The sequence below is a fragment of the Crocodylus porosus genome, unplaced genomic scaffold, assembly GCF_001723895.1.
Source record: "Crocodylus porosus isolate Cpor-Errol unplaced genomic scaffold, CroPor_comp1, whole genome shotgun sequence".
Lineage (NCBI taxonomy): Eukaryota > Metazoa > Chordata > Crocodylia > Crocodylidae > Crocodylus > Crocodylus porosus.
Window position 1 is genome coordinate 3704798 of NW_017728924.1, and position 20751 is coordinate 3725548.

A 20751-nucleotide genomic window follows, 5' to 3' on the forward strand; every position below is an offset into this window, starting at 1 on the left:
TCCAAGTCTTGCCCCTCTAGTCCTTAGGTACTCATTTCATAACTCACAGAGACTTACCCATTTTACAGGACCAGGAATATTCTCACCTGAGCAGCAGAAGCAAACTCGAGCAAACCTCTACGTCTTTCATGTAGGTTTTTCCCCTCTAATGAATGATTCAGAGCGCACCTCTAATAGAAACCTTTTTTTTTTAACAAAGGTTTTTGCTAACTTCAGCTTGTAGCTTGTAATCAAATGAGGTTCTATTTTCCAAGATTCGTTACCTACGGCACCCTGATCCATCCCAGAGAAAAGAAAACTTCAGCTCTCATCATTTTGATGACATATTTTTGAGTATTGGGTTTTAAACTGTGGCAAAAATTTGTATTATAAAGGTTCATGCAGCCTTAGGCAGGCTGTCACGGAGACTAAAAATTTAGCGCAGCTTTTCAAAACAGTGGTTGGCTGGAAGGCTAGTTCTGGCACTGTATTATATCCCTTGCATAAAAATTAACACATCACAACTGCTGGTTACTTTCAATTACGTGGTATCAAATGTGTCTTAAGAGAGATTAAAATAAGATTTGCAGAGGCTTAGAAGAATTCTTAACATTGACAACTTGACACAGCATGATTTCAAATCATGAGAAAGCTGGCATAAGTGTGCATACGTTGTTTGCAAGGAATTCTTTTCAAAGTCGTCATGCTGGAAATATTTACAATGAAGGAATAATAATGTCTTTAATATGCAAATTATTATAATTGCATTTCTTATGCTGTCAAGCCCAAACTGAAATATCATTTCTTTTCACAAGTGACACTGGAAAAATAGAAAAATGAAATGATTGCTTTCATGACACTGAATAAAAAAAAGAAAAACAAGAAAAACAAGCATCATCGTTAGCTGTGGAGAACTTCTTCTCTTTCTTGGCAATTTTCCTTCAAAAGAGTTTGGCTGACATCTGCAATTTTGTAATTTTCTGATTCATACTCCTAGTTACAGATCTCCTTTCCCTTTTATATCAGGTCCAAAGTTATTGCACAAATATGCTTTCCCGACACCAGCACCTGCAGGAGTCAAAGAGCTAATAGCTCTCCCTGACTTCAGTGGGGTCGTAGGAGTCATCTCTTCAGAGAGCTAGGCTCTGGGTCTGTTTTGGGGACGGATGATTCTGCTATTGAGCTCTGTGAGAGTCCTGGGAACTGTAGCAGGAGCAAAATCAGTGTCTGATTTCTGTAGCATGGAAAATATATATGTTTTTCCAATTTGTCTGTATACCTGTTTGAAACATCTCAGTTCCTTTCCCCTATCTTTGCAAATCAACATGCCCCTCAGGCTGAGATGCCTAATGCACTTTTATCTTTCCTGTTCATGCAAGTACTTGTCTGCCTCTTTCCACAAAGTTAAAGCAAAGCAAAAAAATGGATTTCCAGTTTCTTGCCTGAATCAAGAACTGCCCTCCCCTCCCCCTCCCAGAAAGAAATGGATTTGGTTGAACCAAACCAAAAATGATTCTGGTTCGGCCACAAAATGAACCTTTGCATTTCTCTTTTCTGCTTTTTTTTGCCTTGAAGTTATGCACTGAATTAGATCCAAATTCCCCAATAATATTTATCTCCCAGAACAAAAGCCAATTTACTCTTTATGGAATATATTCACCCACTGTTGCCCAAAATAAGCTGTCCATCCACTCAGCCACCCCCAGCTGGACAAAGCAGCAAGTGATTGGTTTGTGTCAAAAATCACATGGTGAGATTTGTTAGAAAATGACTCGTTTCTTCCATTGGCAAGCTAAGTGTTCAAAGAGGTGGTGAGAAGTAAATCAGATTTTAAGAATCCTTCCAGTTTTAATAATCTCTTGGTTTATCAGGTAAAGAGTCTTAATAACTTTCAGTTTTGGTGTCTTGTTAAGCAATGATGAGTCAGTCAATGGTGACTCAAAGGCTGGTGTTTGGTGCAGAACGAGGTCCTAGGCAACTGGGTACAATGTATAGTAAGTAAGACCAAAGGTCGGTAGCCTATGACCCATTGGTCCAGTTGAGTTGGTGAAGGTTTGATTTAATACAGGGGACCATGATGCCCCTGTATTATGGGGCATAATGGGGCACCCTTTGCAGTGCTACCCTCTGCTGTAGAGCTGGTTGCTGTGCCACATCTATGCTCACTCTTGCTTCAAAGGGGAAGGGGATCAGTGACCTGGGCAAGGGCAGGCAGTTAGCAGCTCTGGGGGTAGACACTAGGGCTAGGGACAGAAGTTACACATAAATCAGTTTAAGTAATCAGAAACTGGTTTCAACCTGTAACAGAACAGAAGTTCGGTGCACAGAAACCACTTTCAAAATGGCTGAAACTGATTTAACATAAACCTGGCTGAATCAGTTACATCTGATTTGGGTCAAACCGGTTTATGAAACTTCTGCCCCAAACCCCTACCTGGTTTAAGTTAAATCAGAGATCCCCAGCATGCTTTCCAGCCCTGGGCTGGGCTGGGCTGTCTGCTAGGGAGGGGGGTTTAACCCCCCTTCCTCGGATGAAGTCCCCTTCCCCTGAGTACAAAGCTGCCCTGCCCTGCTAACCTTCCTGAACGTGCTGGCTGTGACTGGACTACAAATCCCAGAGGTGCCTGGAAGCAGGAAGAGGAAGTGATGTGCAGCCCTGTAGAGTCCTGATGCTATGAGTCTGGACTGCAAATCCCAGAGACCTTGGGGCAGCTGGTAGAGGAAGCAAACACACAGGCCATGCTGGCTGCGTGCCAGAGAGCTGTGCTCTAGCGCCCCCCAGCTTCTGGCCTGGGCCACTGCAAGCATGTGGCTGCATTTCCTGAATCAAAAGTAAATGTGTCCAGTTGTTTCGCAGTTTAATCTCTGCCATTTAGACTAATCTGCAAAGACTGAATTGATTCAGCCCTGGGCTTTTTGACTGTCTGTACTTAGTCTAGTGGATTCTGGCAGGAGCCACAATGCAAGAGGGGACCCCTGCTGTGACCCACTAGTCTCCACCGCCAGAGCTGCTAGCAGTTTGGCCCAAGTGCCATGCAGTAAGAAGTGGCCCTCACTGACAAAAGGTTGCTGACCTTTGAGCAAGATCAAGGCTGAGCATAGACATGAAAGATCCCCTGGCATTTCTGACATGTGCTGGTTTGACATGGGTCTTCATTTAAAATGTCCCTCCTCTTTTTGTTTCCCTGTTATATAGTCAGCTGTCTTCCTAACTCCAGGGCGGTCTTCAATGTTTTGTGAAGTGCTTTGGGATCCTTCAGCATGACAGGAGGCCTATAAATAAAATACAGCGTGGTTTGTTTTATGTTGTTCAGAGCTAGAAACAAATTATGCATTAATCATAAAGTATTTGCAGTTCAGTCACTTTTGCTTACTGATAAATGAGATGTTTCCAGCTGCCAGCTTTTTGTCATTTGGATCAAGTTACACAAGAGTATGAGGGATGCTGTACAAATTTAATAACTCCTTTCTAGTGTCAAAGGAGGACAACAGAAGGTAAAGGAGCACCAAGTTTTTTTATATGCATGGGTTTCTGAAAAGAGCACACTAAGTTGGAAAACCCTTGCGTGGTTGTGTAGTATAGAAACATACTGGGTTAGACATTAAACAGTTTACAGTGTGCATGCTTATGTGTTATAAGGTGGCTGTCATTAAAACACTGAAGTTGTTACTATTATTCTGTGGTATGTGCTTAAAATATTCCATTTTATTCTAATACCTAATGCCAAACTTTGACCCAAAGGCTTTTAAAGTAGCTTAAAGAAAGCAAGAATGCAAGGGATATTTCCATGAGAGCGAGCAAGCATTGGGGGTGCATTTGTGCTCTTTTTAACGAGCTGCAGCAGCTCTGAGAAGAAAATGGCTACTATCTCACCTTACCAGTGAAATTCTGAAAAAATCAAAGCTGCAGTACGCAAGAAATGAAGGTGTTTTTATAGACATAAAATACCACACTGATTGCAGTTGTAAGTTCCAGACCTAGCAGTACATTATCTTGTATTAGAGGAATATAGCATTACAGTTCATTTTTCACTTTTTAGAAAAATCATACGTGTATGTGAAAATGTACTTGCCATATGTTGTACCATATTACGTGTAATATAAGGTTGCAGCATGGCTTGAAGCATGTATGTACAGATGGAGATCTGTAATGTGAAATGTTTAATTCAAGACGAGGCTCCATAGTTAATTTTCCTATATCTTTCCTAAAAATCATTGTAATAATATAATAGCCCGCAGTTGGAGGATTTAATGTTTGAGTAATTTGTATAGAACCTAGCTCTACAGAACGATTTTCTATTGTTAATATAGCAACTGCTTCTGTGTTATTTTATAACATAATACTAACACTTTTGGTCAAATAACACTCTAACAATTCCAGTGTTCATTGTCCAAGAAAGGCTAATATTGCTTTGATTTGTAAGTGTTCAGTTTAGCGAAACGAAATGACACGTGTTCTGTATCTGTGAAAAGGAGCCTCATATTTAAATTCTACTGCGTAGATGCAGCTAATGAATTGAAATGAGAGAAGAAATTACAGCCTAGGTTAGGACATAGGTCGCCACCTTTTCAGGCAGAGGTCTACCTGTCATGAAAGTGGAAATGCTAATTGGCTCTCTGCCATGGAAATTATCAGTGCCAGGTAACAGACGATATAGCCTGAGCAATTTTTAAATTGTGTGATTAGATATTCAAAGACAAATGCTGGGTGACAAAGCAAATGACTGGAGCTGGTTGAGTTATTTGTTGAAAATAAATTTAAACTCGCTTTTTTCTGTTCATGAACAGGATCTAATTTCAGCCCACGCATTTTTTCTGCACAGCTATTCACAAAAGAGAGAGCGGTAGTTAGCCTTAATAGTCTGAAGGCAGGCAGAAGTCAGTACATGGTAGCACCTTGTAGACTAACTTGTTTAGAGATGTATGCATTTTGGTAGGCAACAGGCCTACTGTGTTATGATACTCAGATCTGATGTTCATATTCTTATATTCATAACATTTGACAAAGTAGCCTGTTGCTTACCGAAGAGCATGAATCTCTGAACAAGTTAGTCTGCACAATACCACCTGTGTGGTTGGTGATCATAGAGGCTGGGAATTAGTGACCCAAAGCATTTGCTGCACCTGCTGTGTTTATGCTGTGCATTGAGTTGTCTGTGTCAGGTGCTATTGTTTCCACTTCTTGACTGGATTACTGAAACCAATACCAGGAGAATAAGGATTAGCGAGCAGCATATATGACCCAATGCATGGTGAGTATTGTTATTTCCATGCATGCGGCGATGCATATGGAAAGTATTAACTATTCCTAAGACATTCCTACAAATAGCAATCTATATACATAAGCTTCTGCAAACTTGCTAGTAAAGGGCATGTGTGTGGTTGAGCTGATCAGGAATTTGGCACTGGAATAAATGCTCGTGAACAACGGCCTCCACTGCAGCTGACTTAGCTTCCCACCACATGCACAAGCCTAATGCACCACGCGGGGTGCTAACTGGTTCCAGGCCCCCTGCAGTGGGGTGAGGTCAGTTATGCTGGCTCTTCCACCAGCCACACATCCCTCCCCGCCTGTCCACCCCTTCCTCTCCCTTTTACAAACAACGAGGTGGCATAAGAACCACTGCAGTGGATCTGACACTAAAGGGTTCCCTCAGGCACGTAATAGAGTTAAAGCAAAAAATGAATTTGGCCCATTATACTAAACAGGGAGCATGCCTTTCCACCCTGAACCCAGCTCGAGGGGAACATGTCCTGCACTGACAGATAATTCACCACCAACTACCCACATGCTCCAAAGACAAATGGAAAATAAAATGATCTTTTGCATAAATGCCAGCCCCACAACCCCAGAGGGACAGGGAAGTTAATAGAGTTTCATTCTCCTTTCATTTTAAATTCTTATTATTCACTGTTCCCCTGGACTCTGTTGTTCCCTGCTGGGAATAGCAGGCAGCATATATAGTGTTTCCTAATTGTGTGATTACTTGAGACTCCAAGTGCCTGATCTGGGATCTAAGTTTCCATTTGCTTTACCTTCGGTAACTTTATTCAAAGGGACTCTAATGGAAAGAGACTCGTCAATTATTGAAGTGAATTCCTCTTTGTTCCCGAAGTTTATATGATGCTAAAAACTTGAACATGGAAAGAGTGAAAATCTTGACGGGTTAGTGCAACTGGCTGGAGAATACCGCAGACATTTCAGAGAGTCTGCACAAAGAGCCTTCATGCATTTGGCACAACTTATAAAAGAAGTGTGTACACCTACAGTTATAGAGTGCATTTCCCAGGTCTTGAGCCTTGGCCTGGAGTTTTTCAGTGAGCGAATTCCTACTCCTAAGTGCATTTGAATATATTTTAATCTGCTGCTCTCCTTTTCTGTATCTTTTGTGGACTTTTTGTGTTTGGTGTGTTACTTGCAGCAGCTATGTTTGGGCTTTTTCTTTTGCCCCTGAAAGGAGGAAAACAAGAAATATTAGCATCTCTTTCTCCTTTTGCTAGTGATATTAGCAAAAGCAGCAATGAGATGACTGGGAAGAGTAGTGGAGAAATGTCGTTTTCTGCAGTTGCACGATATGGGAAATCTTTGAGCTAACTTGCCAATGATGCAAGTCCCCCAGTGTCTTCAGAGGTGAGGATATTCTCCAGGACTGTTTCTTGTTTAAAAGAATATTAATCAAGAAGTATAGAAAAATCTTGGAACCTCTAGTGAAATCAATCTACATTGGCCTGGCTTGGTTTGAATTAATTTTGAATGAGGCATAGGTGTAATCCCTCACAGATGCTTTTGTGGGATTGCATCACTAGCAAGCAGTTTAAGGTGCTCTTTAGAATTAAATCAGTAAATGGCTTTTTCCCCCCCAAAATGCAACCTTAATTTAGGATTGGCGGACTCTAGCATTAGCCAGATAGCTCGTGGAAGTTCTAAGGCACAGATAGCTCCAAGGTTTGGACATTCAACCTTTAAAATCATAAAGAAAAGAAACTCTGTGCTGTAAGTCAGGTAAAAGAAATGAGCAACTGAAGGTTAAGGTGAAAGAGAAAAGGTCAGTTTGAAGTTAATAATAAGTTATTTTTGAGTAAAGGCTAGAGCTGGATGAATAATGAAAATCTTTCCCCACCAGCTATTCAGAGTGCTTGTTACAATCGGTTTGGTGGTGTGTACGCTGCCGTAACGCGCGCTAGCCAAGACGGTTTCAGAAAGCTAATTTGTTTGTGGAAAGCAAATCTCAATATTCACACTGCGAGTTTTGGTTGCTGGGGCAACCCGAGTAAAGTTGTGATGTCGTGTCACATACATGTCCAATAAAATCTGAGCACCTTAGACGCCATTCCAAACAATGTCCTCCAACTTGTAGAGTGATAAAGGATGGAAAGATGCCAGCTGAATAAAACCAAGAAATTATTCCGTTTGAAGAACCGATGGTCCATTTGCAGATGTATGTGAATGGGAAAAAACTGTAAATGATACACTGCTGGTAATTCATTTTGCTTTTTTTGTGGAAGCAAGGAATGGGTGGGGTGAACTTTGGAGTTCCATTTTCTAACATTACTTTCAGTCTCAAGGCTCCACCTTACATGATTAACAGTAGTGTAACTAGGGCAGGGTGACCAGGACAGCCAGCCTGGGCACCAACTTGGTGGAGGTAGAAAAATATCGGGTGCTATTTATTGCAGCCACAAAAATAGGCCAGCGGCATGGTGCAGTCAGAAGCTGCGACTGCCCCCATGCATCCCTTGGCCCCGGGCACCCGATTGCTTTGTTGCGTCTCTGCTGATTGAAGTTCTGCTTTCCGAAATCAGACGCTGAAGAAAGGGGAATTGAAGGTGGAATTAATTCTTTTAGAAAATGAACATTGGGCTTAGGTAAGTGTCAGTTCCTTGAACCTTAGTTCCAGAGTCACTATTGGGACTACAGAAAGAATATAAAATTCAAAGAAATGAAGCAGAGTCCTTTATTACTCTGTCCTCTTTGTATAGTTTGTTGATCCCAGGGTGCCTCTAGCAGAGTGACAGCCATAAAGAGGAAAAGCCATTAAACTAAATATTTTAAAGCAACCAACTGTACAGTACACAAATTTCCAACCTCTGGGCCATTGATTTGAACATGCATTTGGAAAGTCTTGCCAGATTTTTTAGTTGATTACAACATCGGAATGAAACAATCTATCATTTTAGGGTTAATAGGCTGCATTTTGAATATCTGCTTTGATACAATTTTTCTTGTTCTCTGGTTCTCATTGCCAAGCATGTGAACACCTCAAATCAAATAGCCCAGCCTCAGAAGGAGAGTTCAGCTCAGGTCCAGCCGTCTTCAGGAACATGCAATTCAGCAGATAAAAAAAAGTCTGTAATGAAACGAGCCCGAGATTCCATCTCCACCATACAACATGTTTCAGAAGTTCTTGTCTCAGGCCAAGTCTTAGGTGCCAGCTGTGTTTTGCTGTTCTTTCCATCAGCAAAAAGTCTTGAAAACCCCTCTGATAAGGTACCATCTGAAAATCTGGCATTGGAGCTGTCAGCTTATCCAGCAGATGCATCCAGTGCTACCAGACAAAATGTCACCACCCGGTAGTCTGCTGACACTACTTTTTGCATTTTCATTGCATGTTTTTCAAATACAATTTTTAAATTAAGATTTTAGGAATATGCTACAATTCCTAGATGCTGAGAACATTATGGGGTTCCAATCTGGGCTGCATGAGGCAGTATGAGCTCCCATCCTGTCCCGAATAATATTTGCTGTCTTTAGTTGTTGCATATTGGACTGGCTTGCTTCTAGCTCTGCACAGGAGCACACAACTGGGGACAGAGGGAAACAGAGCTTATTTTTTCCTTTATTCTTATTTTTCCCTTTTCAGCAGTAGCATAAGATGGGGTGGGAGAGCAGGGCATGTGCCCAGGGCCCAGCCTAAGAAGAAGAGTGCCAGAACAACAGAGGAAGGGGAATACTTTACTCTGGTAGGGGGTGGGGAGTGGCATTGTTTGCCCCTGCCTCTGCTTCCTGCCAGCTGCCTGCATCCTTACCTTCCTCTGTGCCGCACAGGGCCAGCGCAGGCAATGTTTGTCATAGAATACAAGGCACTCTGGGAATTGTAGTTTTGTAAAGCAGCGTGGAATTTGCTGCTCCTGGGGGAAGAACAGACCACCATTTTTTGCTGTCAAATTCAGCATTTTTTTGCCCCCTGGACATCAGTTTCGGTGGCAAAAATGGGATGAAAGTTTTACCCGAAACAGCAAACTCTACAGCCAGTCTGGAGAGCTGATTCCCAGAATGCTTAGCTTTCCATGGCACTGCCTAGGAGGAGTGGAGTGGTGAGAGGTTGAGGGAGAACTGCCAGGGCACATTTTTCCCCTCCCCACTTCTCAATTTCTCGGGACCTAATATGGGTATTCAATTGGTATATCTGAAAGCTAGCTGCGTCTCTTGTTAAGTTGTGGTTTCCAGGAAGACCTGGGCAGAAAGATCTAAACTTTCCCCAAATCTTTTAGGAAAGAAACATCGGCCCTTTATACAGAAATGTGAAGTTTTGATGAGCAATTTGGGTCCAAAGTTTGATTTCTGAGCATTTGCAATTTTTGTCCATTTCTGTTTCCCTTTTGAGTGACCCCATGAGCTCATGTAAGGTGAATGGTTGCATGTATTAATTTAAGATGCACGTACTCTAAAATCTAGGACATTTGATTTTGAAATTTTGCAAAATTTGCACCAGGGAACCACCTGTATCTCACCCAGATATACCAGCTAAGTCAAGAAAACCTGATTGTTTGAATACTGATGTTGAGCAAATTGCGGGAGAGTGTGGATGCAGTACGTAGTTTAGGGACAAAACCCAACACTGTGGGGTCTTGCTTCGTGGCTGGGGCCTCTAGAGGGTGAAGTTCTTTATTTTACTAATCAGTTGACAACTAATTTGAATTGCTAGTAGGAAAATCTCACAATTCACCCCAAGTTTGTCATAATAAAAGTACTTTGTCTTGAGATTGTGGAAGATAGATCTTTAAAAGCTCTTTCATCTTTTATAGATAATTATTTTGGGCTACTTATGAGGGGACCAAGAGGTTGTGCCCCTTTCTGCTGGAATGCAGTGGGAGACGTGAGTATAGTCAGAATTAAAGCCAGCATTTCTTTGACTCAAATAAAAGGAAGGTCAAACACTTAACTCATAAAAAAGAAACGCTGCTGATTTTAATCGCCAAGATCTACTGGTTCCTCTTCTTTTCTTCGCTGCTTGACAGGTTGGAATAGTGCCTCACCTGCTGTCACAAGTAATATTCTATCACAGTGGTTTTCAACCTGTTTTCATTTGGGGACCCCTAAAAAATTATGAATGGAGATGCAGCCCCCTTTAATTTGGAAGTGTAGATATTCAAATACTTTTGATTCATCATAGTTATCTTTTGCAGACCCCTTAGATGTAGTCTGTGGACCCCCATGAACCATAGGTTGAGAACCACTGTTCTATTGCATTCTAAGTGCCACCCGCAACTCCTTTTTTATTATTCAATCCACTTTCTTTCTTAGCCCTGGAGCACCTACTTGTAGTTCCACTGTTTCTCACGCTTATCACCATTACTGAGTACTTTTCCATAAATGGTCAAAATTGATAAGGTCCAGCAGTGGTGGACATGCGAGTTGAAGCAGCCAGAAGGACCTGCCACCAGGGCTGCTGGGAAGCCAAGTCTGGCTGCCATGCTGGCCCACCGCGCACCTGGGCATGGTGGGACCAGCTGAACACACCATGGCCTGGGCTGCCCAGTGTGCCGTCTCTGGGTGGAGCCGAGGGATCCACTGAGGGCCAGATAAAATCCCTTGGTGGGTCGGATCTAGCCCGCAAACTTTATTTTACCAACCCCTCTTCTAGACATCATCGTTTCACATCTCGATCCAGTGAATATAGAACTACTGAGTCCAAATCTCCACTCTGCTACTGATCTGTCCTATGACCTGTGACAAGTGGCTTTTTCTTCTTCCATGTTTTTGTTTGTTAGATTATGAACTCTTTGGGGGACAGATTCGTGCTGCAGATTTGCACAGCCCCTGGGACAGCGGGCCCCAATCTTCATTGGGGGTTGTGTAATCTGCTATGGTTTCAGAAGAACGCTCTTCTGACCAAAGATTTACCACCAAACAGTAGCGCTTGCTTCTGCAATCCTATCAAGCACGGGCAGCAATAAATTTAGTAAATTACCTGGTTTGTTTGTTTTAATTATTTATTTTTCAGTTTATTTCAATTTAAAATTAGCTTTCCACGTAACAAAGTAGACAACCATGTATAACAACTCCAAAGTATAAATTGCTCTGGGTGACAGATCCTTGCGAAAAATTATTACAGGCAGATTCGCAACACAAAAAATATTTATATGACAGCAAGCAGAAAGACAAATTACTCAGAGACTACTTGCACTTCTATAATTATACATAAATTATGGTTCATGTTAAAATGCACCTAAAGTCCCTCGACCACTAGATTTATTTAAAATAAGAATCACAGCTAATTACTGGAAAATGAAGGTGGGGAGGAATGCAATACATATTGTAGGGTGCTTGCTAACATAGAAATACAGGAATATTGTGGACAGGTAGGTTAATTTATAATTCGCTGCACACCTGCCTTTTCACTTCATCATTGAATGTAATTATACATTTCCTAACTCTGGGGATAGCACTAGGCTGTGCTTAATAGATACAAGTCTGTGTATGGTTTAATCGGGGAGGCTACCAGAGATGGATTTTTCTCTAAAAGGCTCTGAGGACTGTAGGTGCTTACTCTCAGGACAGTATAGTAATAAGAGTTGGGAGACGAACTTCCTTCGGCCTCTTGAAAATTTGAGCCATGCTTTTGCCAGTGTTCTCATCTTTACATTTTGTACCTCTTCTCTACACCATTCCCATTTGTTTCTCTCTCTACCGGTATCCTTATCCTGCATAGTGAGCCCTTTGGGGCATGGGATCTCCATATCTGACTCCTTTGTACAGCCCCCACCTCAATGGGGACCCTATTCCTGACATGAGCTTGACAAAGGAGGCACTATCTGACCATTTACAAGCCATTCAGCTGAACTGAGAGGAGGGAGAGTTTTATTTTGGCTGAAGATCATCTCCAACATCATCCCTTCTGACAGGGAGATGCAGTTACAACGATTTTGTGCCACAGAAATGCAGCCATCTCTGTGGTGGAACAGACCACAGCTCCAGCTGTTCGGCAGGTTTCCCAGGATAGAAAAAGGGCTAGATTTTTTTTTAATTACCCCTAAAATGGTGATGTTATTCTACAAAGCACTAAAAGAGGTTAGGCTGCATGTGGATAACCTCTTTTGAAAGGTACAGTACTACATTTGATATATTTTTAGTATACCCCAATTTTGAAAGGGGATTTTATAGAACTATCTTGCTTTATCGATGTCTAATATATACTGTCATAGGAAGATTCCTTTTGACTCGAATGGGCTGTAGATTGGCCGGTTGTTAAGGAAGGGCAGATTATTGAGTAGTAAATAATGTATTTGGTAAACTTTTAAGTACCTTTTCTGTTTTTCTGTGGGATCATTAACTTTTTTTCTTTTCACCGCCATAAAAATACCACATAGGGAGAGCCAGCCCAGTACAAGTGATGCCAAATTCTGTGCAGGATAATGGAGTACAAAGCTCCACCTTAGCAGCTCCAGTCATTTTTAATGACAGCTTTAAGAATACTCCAGATTAATTTAACGATTCATGCATTCCCATGATTGACAGCACAGCAAGAAGAAAAACTCCAGCTTCGCATATGCTTAGACAGCTTGACCTAGATTTTAGCCTCTACGACTGCAGAAGAGGAAGCATTCTTGATTATGCTTTTAATGAGAGAAACAAGTAGTGTTGTGGGCAGAAGCCATCATCTGTTTGATTAGTCTTTCTTTGATAATTAAGATTTAGTCCATGCTCACTGCAATATTTTTTCCCCCTCACTGTCATCAAATGCTGCAAGCCCTGTTACAAATCACTACCTCGTTTCTAGTCGGGTCTTGAGTCTTCTCTTCTCTCCATAATTATCACCGCAAGGATTGCTCACTTAAGTGACTTGGCTATCTAGCCATGCCATGAATGAAAGAGCTCCCGCATTGCCAGAAACAATGGCCTGGTATGTCACATACACACATTTCTCATTTTCCATGGCTGCATCAAGAGCCTTTGACTGTTCTTATCATCAGCGGTTGCTCTCAACTGAAACTTTGACCTTTGTAGTATTTGAAAACAATTAGAGGAAAGATGAGTTTCACAGAAAATGTCCTTTTCTTTCCTTTTTCCTTGGAGACAGGACCAGGTACAGTTTTTACACTTTGGCCAGTATAAGCAATCAGAAAACAGTGTATACCTGTAACCGAACAGTTTGGCACACAAAACTGGTCTATACCCACACCAGGGCAGAAGTTCAGTATGCACAGACTGGTCTGAAATGGCAGAACCTGGTCTAAGATTAGCGCCCCCCCGCATCAAGGGCCAAACGCGTGTTGTGTTCGCTGCCGACCTAAACTACGCCGCTTAGAGAGAACCACGTAACTTCGATGGATTCTGCTTCAGGCTTTCTGAATGCCTGTATCTAGCCATGGATTCGGAGCTGATATAAAATTGTCCTAATTTAATTAAATGCACTGCAGCTGTGAAAATTTAGCTCACGTAATATCTTTAAATTATTTTAGGGGCAGCTGCGATAGAGGCATTTCAGGCAATCTTCCCCCATATAGCCTGGCTATGAATTCCTGGGCAATCGCATTTTAAGGTGTTTCTCAAGCGGACAGCCTTTATTCCAATGTACTTTCCAAGTTATTGTAATAGAGGGAGGGGGGAAGGGCGTTTCCAAATGGAACGAATGAATACATGAAGAGTGCCAAGGTTGGTCGTAAAGGTGGTTAGTTACTGTTGGCATCATCTCTTGGGAAGTTGGTAGACATGGATTTGTAATGTTGAAAATAATTGAAAACATGTAAACAGAAACAGCAACATTTTTGGCTTTAGAAGCTGAATTATCAATTTGGGCCAGTTTTTTTTAATTTAAAATTGTTCTGTGTACCACTTGAATTTTAACTCTACCATGGAAAGTGATTGTGAAAAAAAATCCTTGTTACTTATATGTTGACATGTATATGTTTGGAGTAATAAATACTACTTTCTGCTCGGGTCAGCTTTTCCGAACCAACACATGTGGGAGCTTCGGATTTGTTTCTGGATCCTGCCTGTTGGGTTGAATAATAATTCAAGGGGCAGATCCAAAGCTCACCAAAATCAATAGAAAGGCTTTTAGTGGGCCCATCTAAGCAAGCCCTGCATTGCAATTGCTGGATGAATCCATTCATTTTAAATTATTTCCCTAGTTATTGAAGTGCAACTCCACTAAACATCCCCTGGCTGTAACATAAGAATAGTAGGATAACATTTGTCCCAAGGAATCTATTTTACCAGTAATGATGGGAAAACCAGTGAGATCACCATTTCCTTTCAAATCCCAGGCTGAGTTGGCAAGGCTGGCAGCTTTAAAATATCCCTACACATAAGCTTAATGACATCGGCTCAATTGTTTTTTGGAGGGAGACTCCAGCTGGCAATCATTGATGCTTGCGAAATCCAGACTCTCACCTTCAGAAAGTCACATAGCAGCACAAACCTGCACTTCCACACATGACAAGGATGGCATTGTGGACTGTGGCCGGTGGGTATATACAAGACAAAATACAAATCGGTGGCATCTTGTCGTATAAGGGTCCGGTGAGAGAGCACAGTCTTTGCAATATGATGGTCTGACCCCTGCCTTGGTTGTGGTAGAATATGAAGGGCATGGTAGAGATTAGAGATGCAGCTGAGGGCAACTCAACTGACTATTTTGGGAGTATGATTTACAGCTAATGATTAGTGATACGTTGACCTACACAGTATAACTGAGCCATATAAAACAGCACAGAGGGAGGAGAGGTCTGGCAGATGGACAAAGATATATAAGGAAAATCATTGGTGCTAGTTTGTCAATGTAAGGAAGCAATTTTTGCTGTTTAAAACCAAGCCGTAATGGACTTAACGTTAAGCAGCATATTCTTCCATAAAAAAATAATAGCAATAGAAATAAATGCAGGTGTCACTTCAAGTGAAAGTTTCTCTGTTTTCTCTAAAGAACGCAGCCAGCTGGCACAGGCAATAGCTACATTTTCCTCTGTGTTTACGTGGGAGGGTAGGCTCATTTGGGTTACTCAGGAGGACTTGAGCTATACTGAGAATATTGTGGGATCTTCTTTTGTTTTTTTTAATGGCCATGAGGAATTATGTTATTAAAATGCAGTATCTGCTTTCTTTTCCTGTCTATAACTACTTGATTCTATGGTTTTTTTCAAGTTTGTATTATAAATGGCAATGAAAATGATCATGGTGAGCAAGCTTCAGATATTGTTCTATTGCTTAGCTATGCTTAGTTTAAGTGACCCCAATATAATTAATTCTGATGTACCACAATTTGCAAATTAAAGTCTTCTATTTACCAAGCCTAGATTTGAAGGCACTTGGGAGACGCTTGAATAAACAAATGACAAATGATTAAGTGGTAATAAACACCATTAAAAAGACTAGGATTTGATCTTCCAGCAAATGGATGACTTCAGCAATGGCTTTGTATGTTCATTTCTTTCTAAATGAATGCGTCAAAGAGCAAAAAAAGGAAGTTAATATTTTTGGTATTAAAATGTGTACTAGAAAGGCAGAAAAAGCTCCTTCGTTTTATAAACGTGTGTCAGATCTTCAGGTGGTGTAAATCAGTGCAGCTTCAGAAAAGTGAATAGGCCTGTTCAGATTTGCACCATCTGAAATCTGGTCCATGGGTAATATCCATCCCTTATGTAATTATCCTGAAGTCAGTGGAATTACATAGGGGATGAATTTGCTCCAATGTACTTATTTTAGGCACTGGTTCACTGTGCCCTTGCAGACTCGTGTTGATCACAATCCACTGATGTGCAACCAATTGCTGGGTTGGGGCCTTACTCTTTTGCCAATAATAAGGAAGACTATAATGAAAGAGGTCGTGCAATGTAATAGTAAATTGCATGCATGTTTGGTTTTGATTTGAAGCTAAAGTATTGAACCTAAAGGGAGTAGAAAACCAGTTAAGTTTTTACCAAACAACAACAATATGATATCCACAGGCCTTCTGTTACTTCTTCATGTTTCTATTAAACTTGCTTGCACTTCATAACATATTGTAACTGTTTCCTATTGTATAATACATAGCCATGCAACCTAATTAGTGCCAAATAAAAAGCCTTGCAGCGCTGCTTTGAAAATAAAACTATATGGAATGGATTATGCCACATCTAATTCTTATTTTTGTGTAACAGATGATTAGAAAAGGTGAGTAGAGGAGTTTAGGTGGTGAATTAGGATCAGGTGCCAACATGCATTTCCCTCAAGTTGAGAATTGCAGAATTTGAAATGGGTTTATTGGGTCAAGCAGTTCAGGTGAAAATTCTTGGATTACTTATTAAAGAATTAGCATCGTTGAAATAGAAAGCAGTGAAATGATAGAGAGAAAATGTCCTTGACTAATAGCTTATATGTGTTGCTTGTACATCAAAATGAAAACACGTCTATGAAAACCTTTAATTATGGTCAATTGCCATGCATTTTTCATGCCGGTTTTAAAAAGTAAAGGCTCTTTTCTTTCTGACTGATTGATTTGCATTTCACAGGCTGCCTCTCACTCTGTTGAAAAGTATCTTTCTCTAATATTTCTTTTATTATTGTTTTGCTTTCAGTTGACGGTTGCATTGACTGGTCAGTGGATCTCAAGACATACATGGCTTTGGCAGGTGAACCAGTCCGAGTGAAATGTGCCCTTTTCTACAGCTATATCAGAACTAATTATAGCATGGCCCAAAGCACAGGTCTTAGGCTTATGTGGTACAAAAACAAAGGAGATTTAGAAGAACCTATTATATTTTCTGAAGTTAGGATGAGCAAAGATGAAGATTCAATATGGTTTCATTCGGTTGAGTTGCAAGACAGTGGTTTCTACACATGTGTTTTAAGGTGGGTATCGTGTTAAAATATACCTAAGAATTTCTGTAGTTTGCCTTGTTTAAGGAAATGTTTAAATTAAGCTATCTCAAAATATTAATTAAATGGTTTTGCCAGTTAATATGTACTCATTATCTTTCTTTTCCTGAATACATTTCAGATTGCTGCTTTGTTTTGCCATTTAATTTTCCAAGTAATTATTATTACCCGTTCCATTAGCTGTAATAGAGCATGTGCTGTTCCTTCCTTTTAACAACCTTTTCCCAAGGATTTGTAACTTGTATTTCTAACATGTATTTGTTTCTGAGGGCATAAACCAAAATCATTGTTCAGATCGAATAAAGCATTGGCAAATCAAGACCAAATCCCAGCAGACAACAAGAGTTAATTATAAAGAGTGATTTTGTGACCTCGCTTGTTCAAGCATCAATTTAATTTTTGTAATGGTCTAAGAGCTCAAATCCTGGTCTAAGTGATACTAACACTGAGGGGTGGGAGCCATCAAGTATGCATTTTTAGGTCCAGGGGTACCATGCCTATTAAGACCTCAATACAGCAATCCATTCCTAGATAGTACTACTTTAAGCCCATGCTTAACTTTAAGCACACTCAGGGTTCCAGTTGACTTAAGTGTTTAAGTGCCTTGCTGAATCTATGTGTGTGTGTGTGTTTTTTCCTATCTATCTATCTATCTATCTAGATAGATTGGAAAAACACTCACTAGGTAGATAGATAGGTAGATTGGAAAAACACACACATGGAATATCTATCTGTCTAGATAGATAGATGTTCCTTTAACTAATTCAGCCTTGAAATAGTATGTTGCTTATAAAAATGGCTATGGTTTAATGTTCAAACGGTAGGGGGCACAAACAAATGGAATTGTCTGTGGTCAGGGCAGTAGCGTGTCCATGTCGGTTCTGTGTGTATCACTGTTTCTATATCTCCGATGATATACAGATCATTTCCAAGACAAAATAATCTATTTTTGTTCAAACGTAATAAAAACAATTCTCCCTCATCCCTTGATGAAGGATTGGAGATTTCAAAGAAATGGAATTTATCCATTTTTCCATAGGAAAAAAATGTCAGTTTTCTTTGAACTCCCCTCCCCACCCCGCTACCCCAAAAGGACAACTCAGCTAACATTTCATTAAAAAACTGATATTTGGAAGAAGATAATGTTGAACAAATCTGAGTAACTTAAGGCAAAAGTAATGAGTAAGATGCTCTAATTTCTAAACCTACAAATGTAGTACATTCAGTCTGATGTAGCTCACTATATAAAAGACCTATTCTTAATACATTTTAATTAATAAATTATTGTACTGTTTAGCTAACAAAAAATGCATCTTTTCCGCAGCAAGCAAGTGCTGCCTCTTCATTGGTACCAGTGTGGTTTTAAAGCTGCTTTACATGTAAAATCTTCAGTGTGAGGCGACGCGCAGCATCTCAGTAATATAAAATATAACTGAAACCAGGGAGGATGAAATCAGTCTTACCATGAAGCTTACAGGAAAGATGCATGCCAGAGGTTCCTTCCAACCCACAGGATTCCTCGAGTTGTTCATCACTGAGACTGATGTATGTAACTTCTTGAGCTGTTAAATTGAGTTCTTCACTTGGAGAGCTGCACAACTACATCATTCTTAGACTAGCTTTTCTCATCTTTTTTAAAGGCTGAGCAGGTGACTCTGCATTAAATGGAAAAAATATTTTGAGATTCATCCTGCACCATAAAGAAGGAAGAGGGCAACTGCAACCCAACCCTCCATATCTGATTGCAAATGCCAGGAACTGTTCAGTAGCATGGTGAAACAGTAGCTGTATGCTGTATAATAATATTAAATTTCAAAATATCCAGCCTCTTCCTACCCAAGAAAAAGAAAGCACTAAGGCACAAACAATGAGCTAGATCCAACAAAACCCTTGCTCACATGAACAGTCCCCTTAAATCTATGCAATTGAGTAAAAGTTTGCTGGATCCAGACTCAAAATAGCTAAAACCAAAGCTCAGGCTTTTCCTGAAGAATTTGTAATCATTCCAATGAGCTTAATTTTTTTGAGGTAGCTGAATGCTGGGCAAAAAGAAAATTTATGGAGAAGGGTAATCCTCATTGTGAGGGGTTCAGATTTAAATGTTGAAGCAAGTTCAACTGAATCACACGATACTCTGGCTAAGAACAAAAGTGCATTTGCAGTGAAGAGGAGTCAGTGTCTATCAATTCACATTTGCACTAAAGATGATTTAGAAATGTTATGTCCTCTTTTGAAATATCTGTAATGGTAATTCTTGAGCCGTATCCCCACCCCCAAGATATGTGATATTACTCTTCCTTCAGCACCTATTTCAGTCCAGCTTGTTGATTACAGAAGGATGAAATTCTGTTGTTCACCAAAAAGCCAAGTCGGACTTCTTTCGGAAAACAGGAATTTTTTGTGGGTAGAGTAGGTGCTCTACTTGAGTACAGCTGTAACTCTACCTGAGATGCTTAGGCATGCGAGCGTTGGATTGTCCTGAATGTCCATGGGTGAAATCACCAAGGAGCAATTCTTTTTGTCTTGGCTGTGCATTAGCATTGTGGATACTCTTGCACGATATTGGAGTACTTACACTTGTGGCAGAATAACAGCAATGGGCAGAGCCCAGAAACTGGAACCACTCCTGCAAGTCAGAACCACCCAACTCTATGGCAGTAGCGGTAATCAATGTGGATTTCATAGTAACATCCAAACATTTCTGCTGTGCCTGAGGCTCCATCGTTGTTAGTGCCAAAGGAACATAGCCTTGTACCTGCAAGAACACCCCTGCAATTTGTGCAGTTCTCCCTGCTTCAACAGAGCCAACAGGTAAGAGGATGCTCTGGAGGGCTTGCTAAAGGACACAAAGATGGTTAAAGTATATTCACTTAAGAGAAAACTGTGTTGTACTTACAAAGGTAAGTTCAGTTCTACAAGGTAGCAGCACCTTGACGTCTTTTATAATAAATACTTTTCAGGAACAATTGCATATAGTTGCCATTTAACAAGTACAAACTGATCAGTTGCAAACTGGGCATGTGTAGATGAAACGGGGGTCCTAAATTGAAGCCGTGGGTTTTAAAAAAACACGGCTTCAATTTAGGGTTGATTAAACCCCCGTGTTGTGTGCACACACCCTGATGACTTACCTGCCTCTCCAATGGGGAGGGGAGGGCAAGCTGCCTGCGCACAGAGTGGCCTCTGGGCTGCTGGGGGGCTGGTGCTTCTCTGTGTCGCAGCAGGCCCCCTCCCCCGGCAGGCACCCGGCTCTGGCAGTCCCGGGAGCACAGCAGCCATGGAGGAAAGCACCAGGCTCCCACACAGCTCAGGCAGGCTCAGGGCTGAGAGGCGGAAAAAATCGGGCTCAACACTTTTGCTGGGGAGAGCCTGCCTTCCCAGGCTGCTGCCAGGCTGCCTGCAGGGCCTCCTCCAGCGCTGCAGTGCTGCACAGAGCCCGGTGCTTTGCTCTATGACTGTAGGGGCAGCAGTCATGTAAATCGCATTACACCACTGAATTTCCTACAGCGCCTGGAATTAATGCGCAATGTGCCGCCGAGATGTGCAAACACCAACACCATTAAAGCAATGCAAAAGCATTTGGCCCACTTTAAAGTGTCATGCACACACCCCCCTCGTTTTGTCTACACACAGCCATAAAGTCATGTGCTATTGGAGGTATAGTGTGAACTATGGTATCACTGATACTTCTTAGC

At 41.0% G+C, this 20751-nt stretch overlaps 1 protein-coding gene across 1 annotated transcript in view; it reads left to right on the forward strand.

The window, feature by feature from the left end:
* IL1RAPL2 (interleukin 1 receptor accessory protein like 2) overlaps positions 1-20751 on the forward strand; it is a 529065-nt gene that overhangs the window by 259892 nt on the left and 248422 nt on the right. The window contains exon 2 of the mRNA XM_019540234.1: positions 16756-17029. Within this exon, the coding sequence (XP_019395779.1) occupies positions 16756-17029 (274 nt within the window). The remainder of the gene's footprint in view (positions 1-16755; positions 17030-20751) is intronic.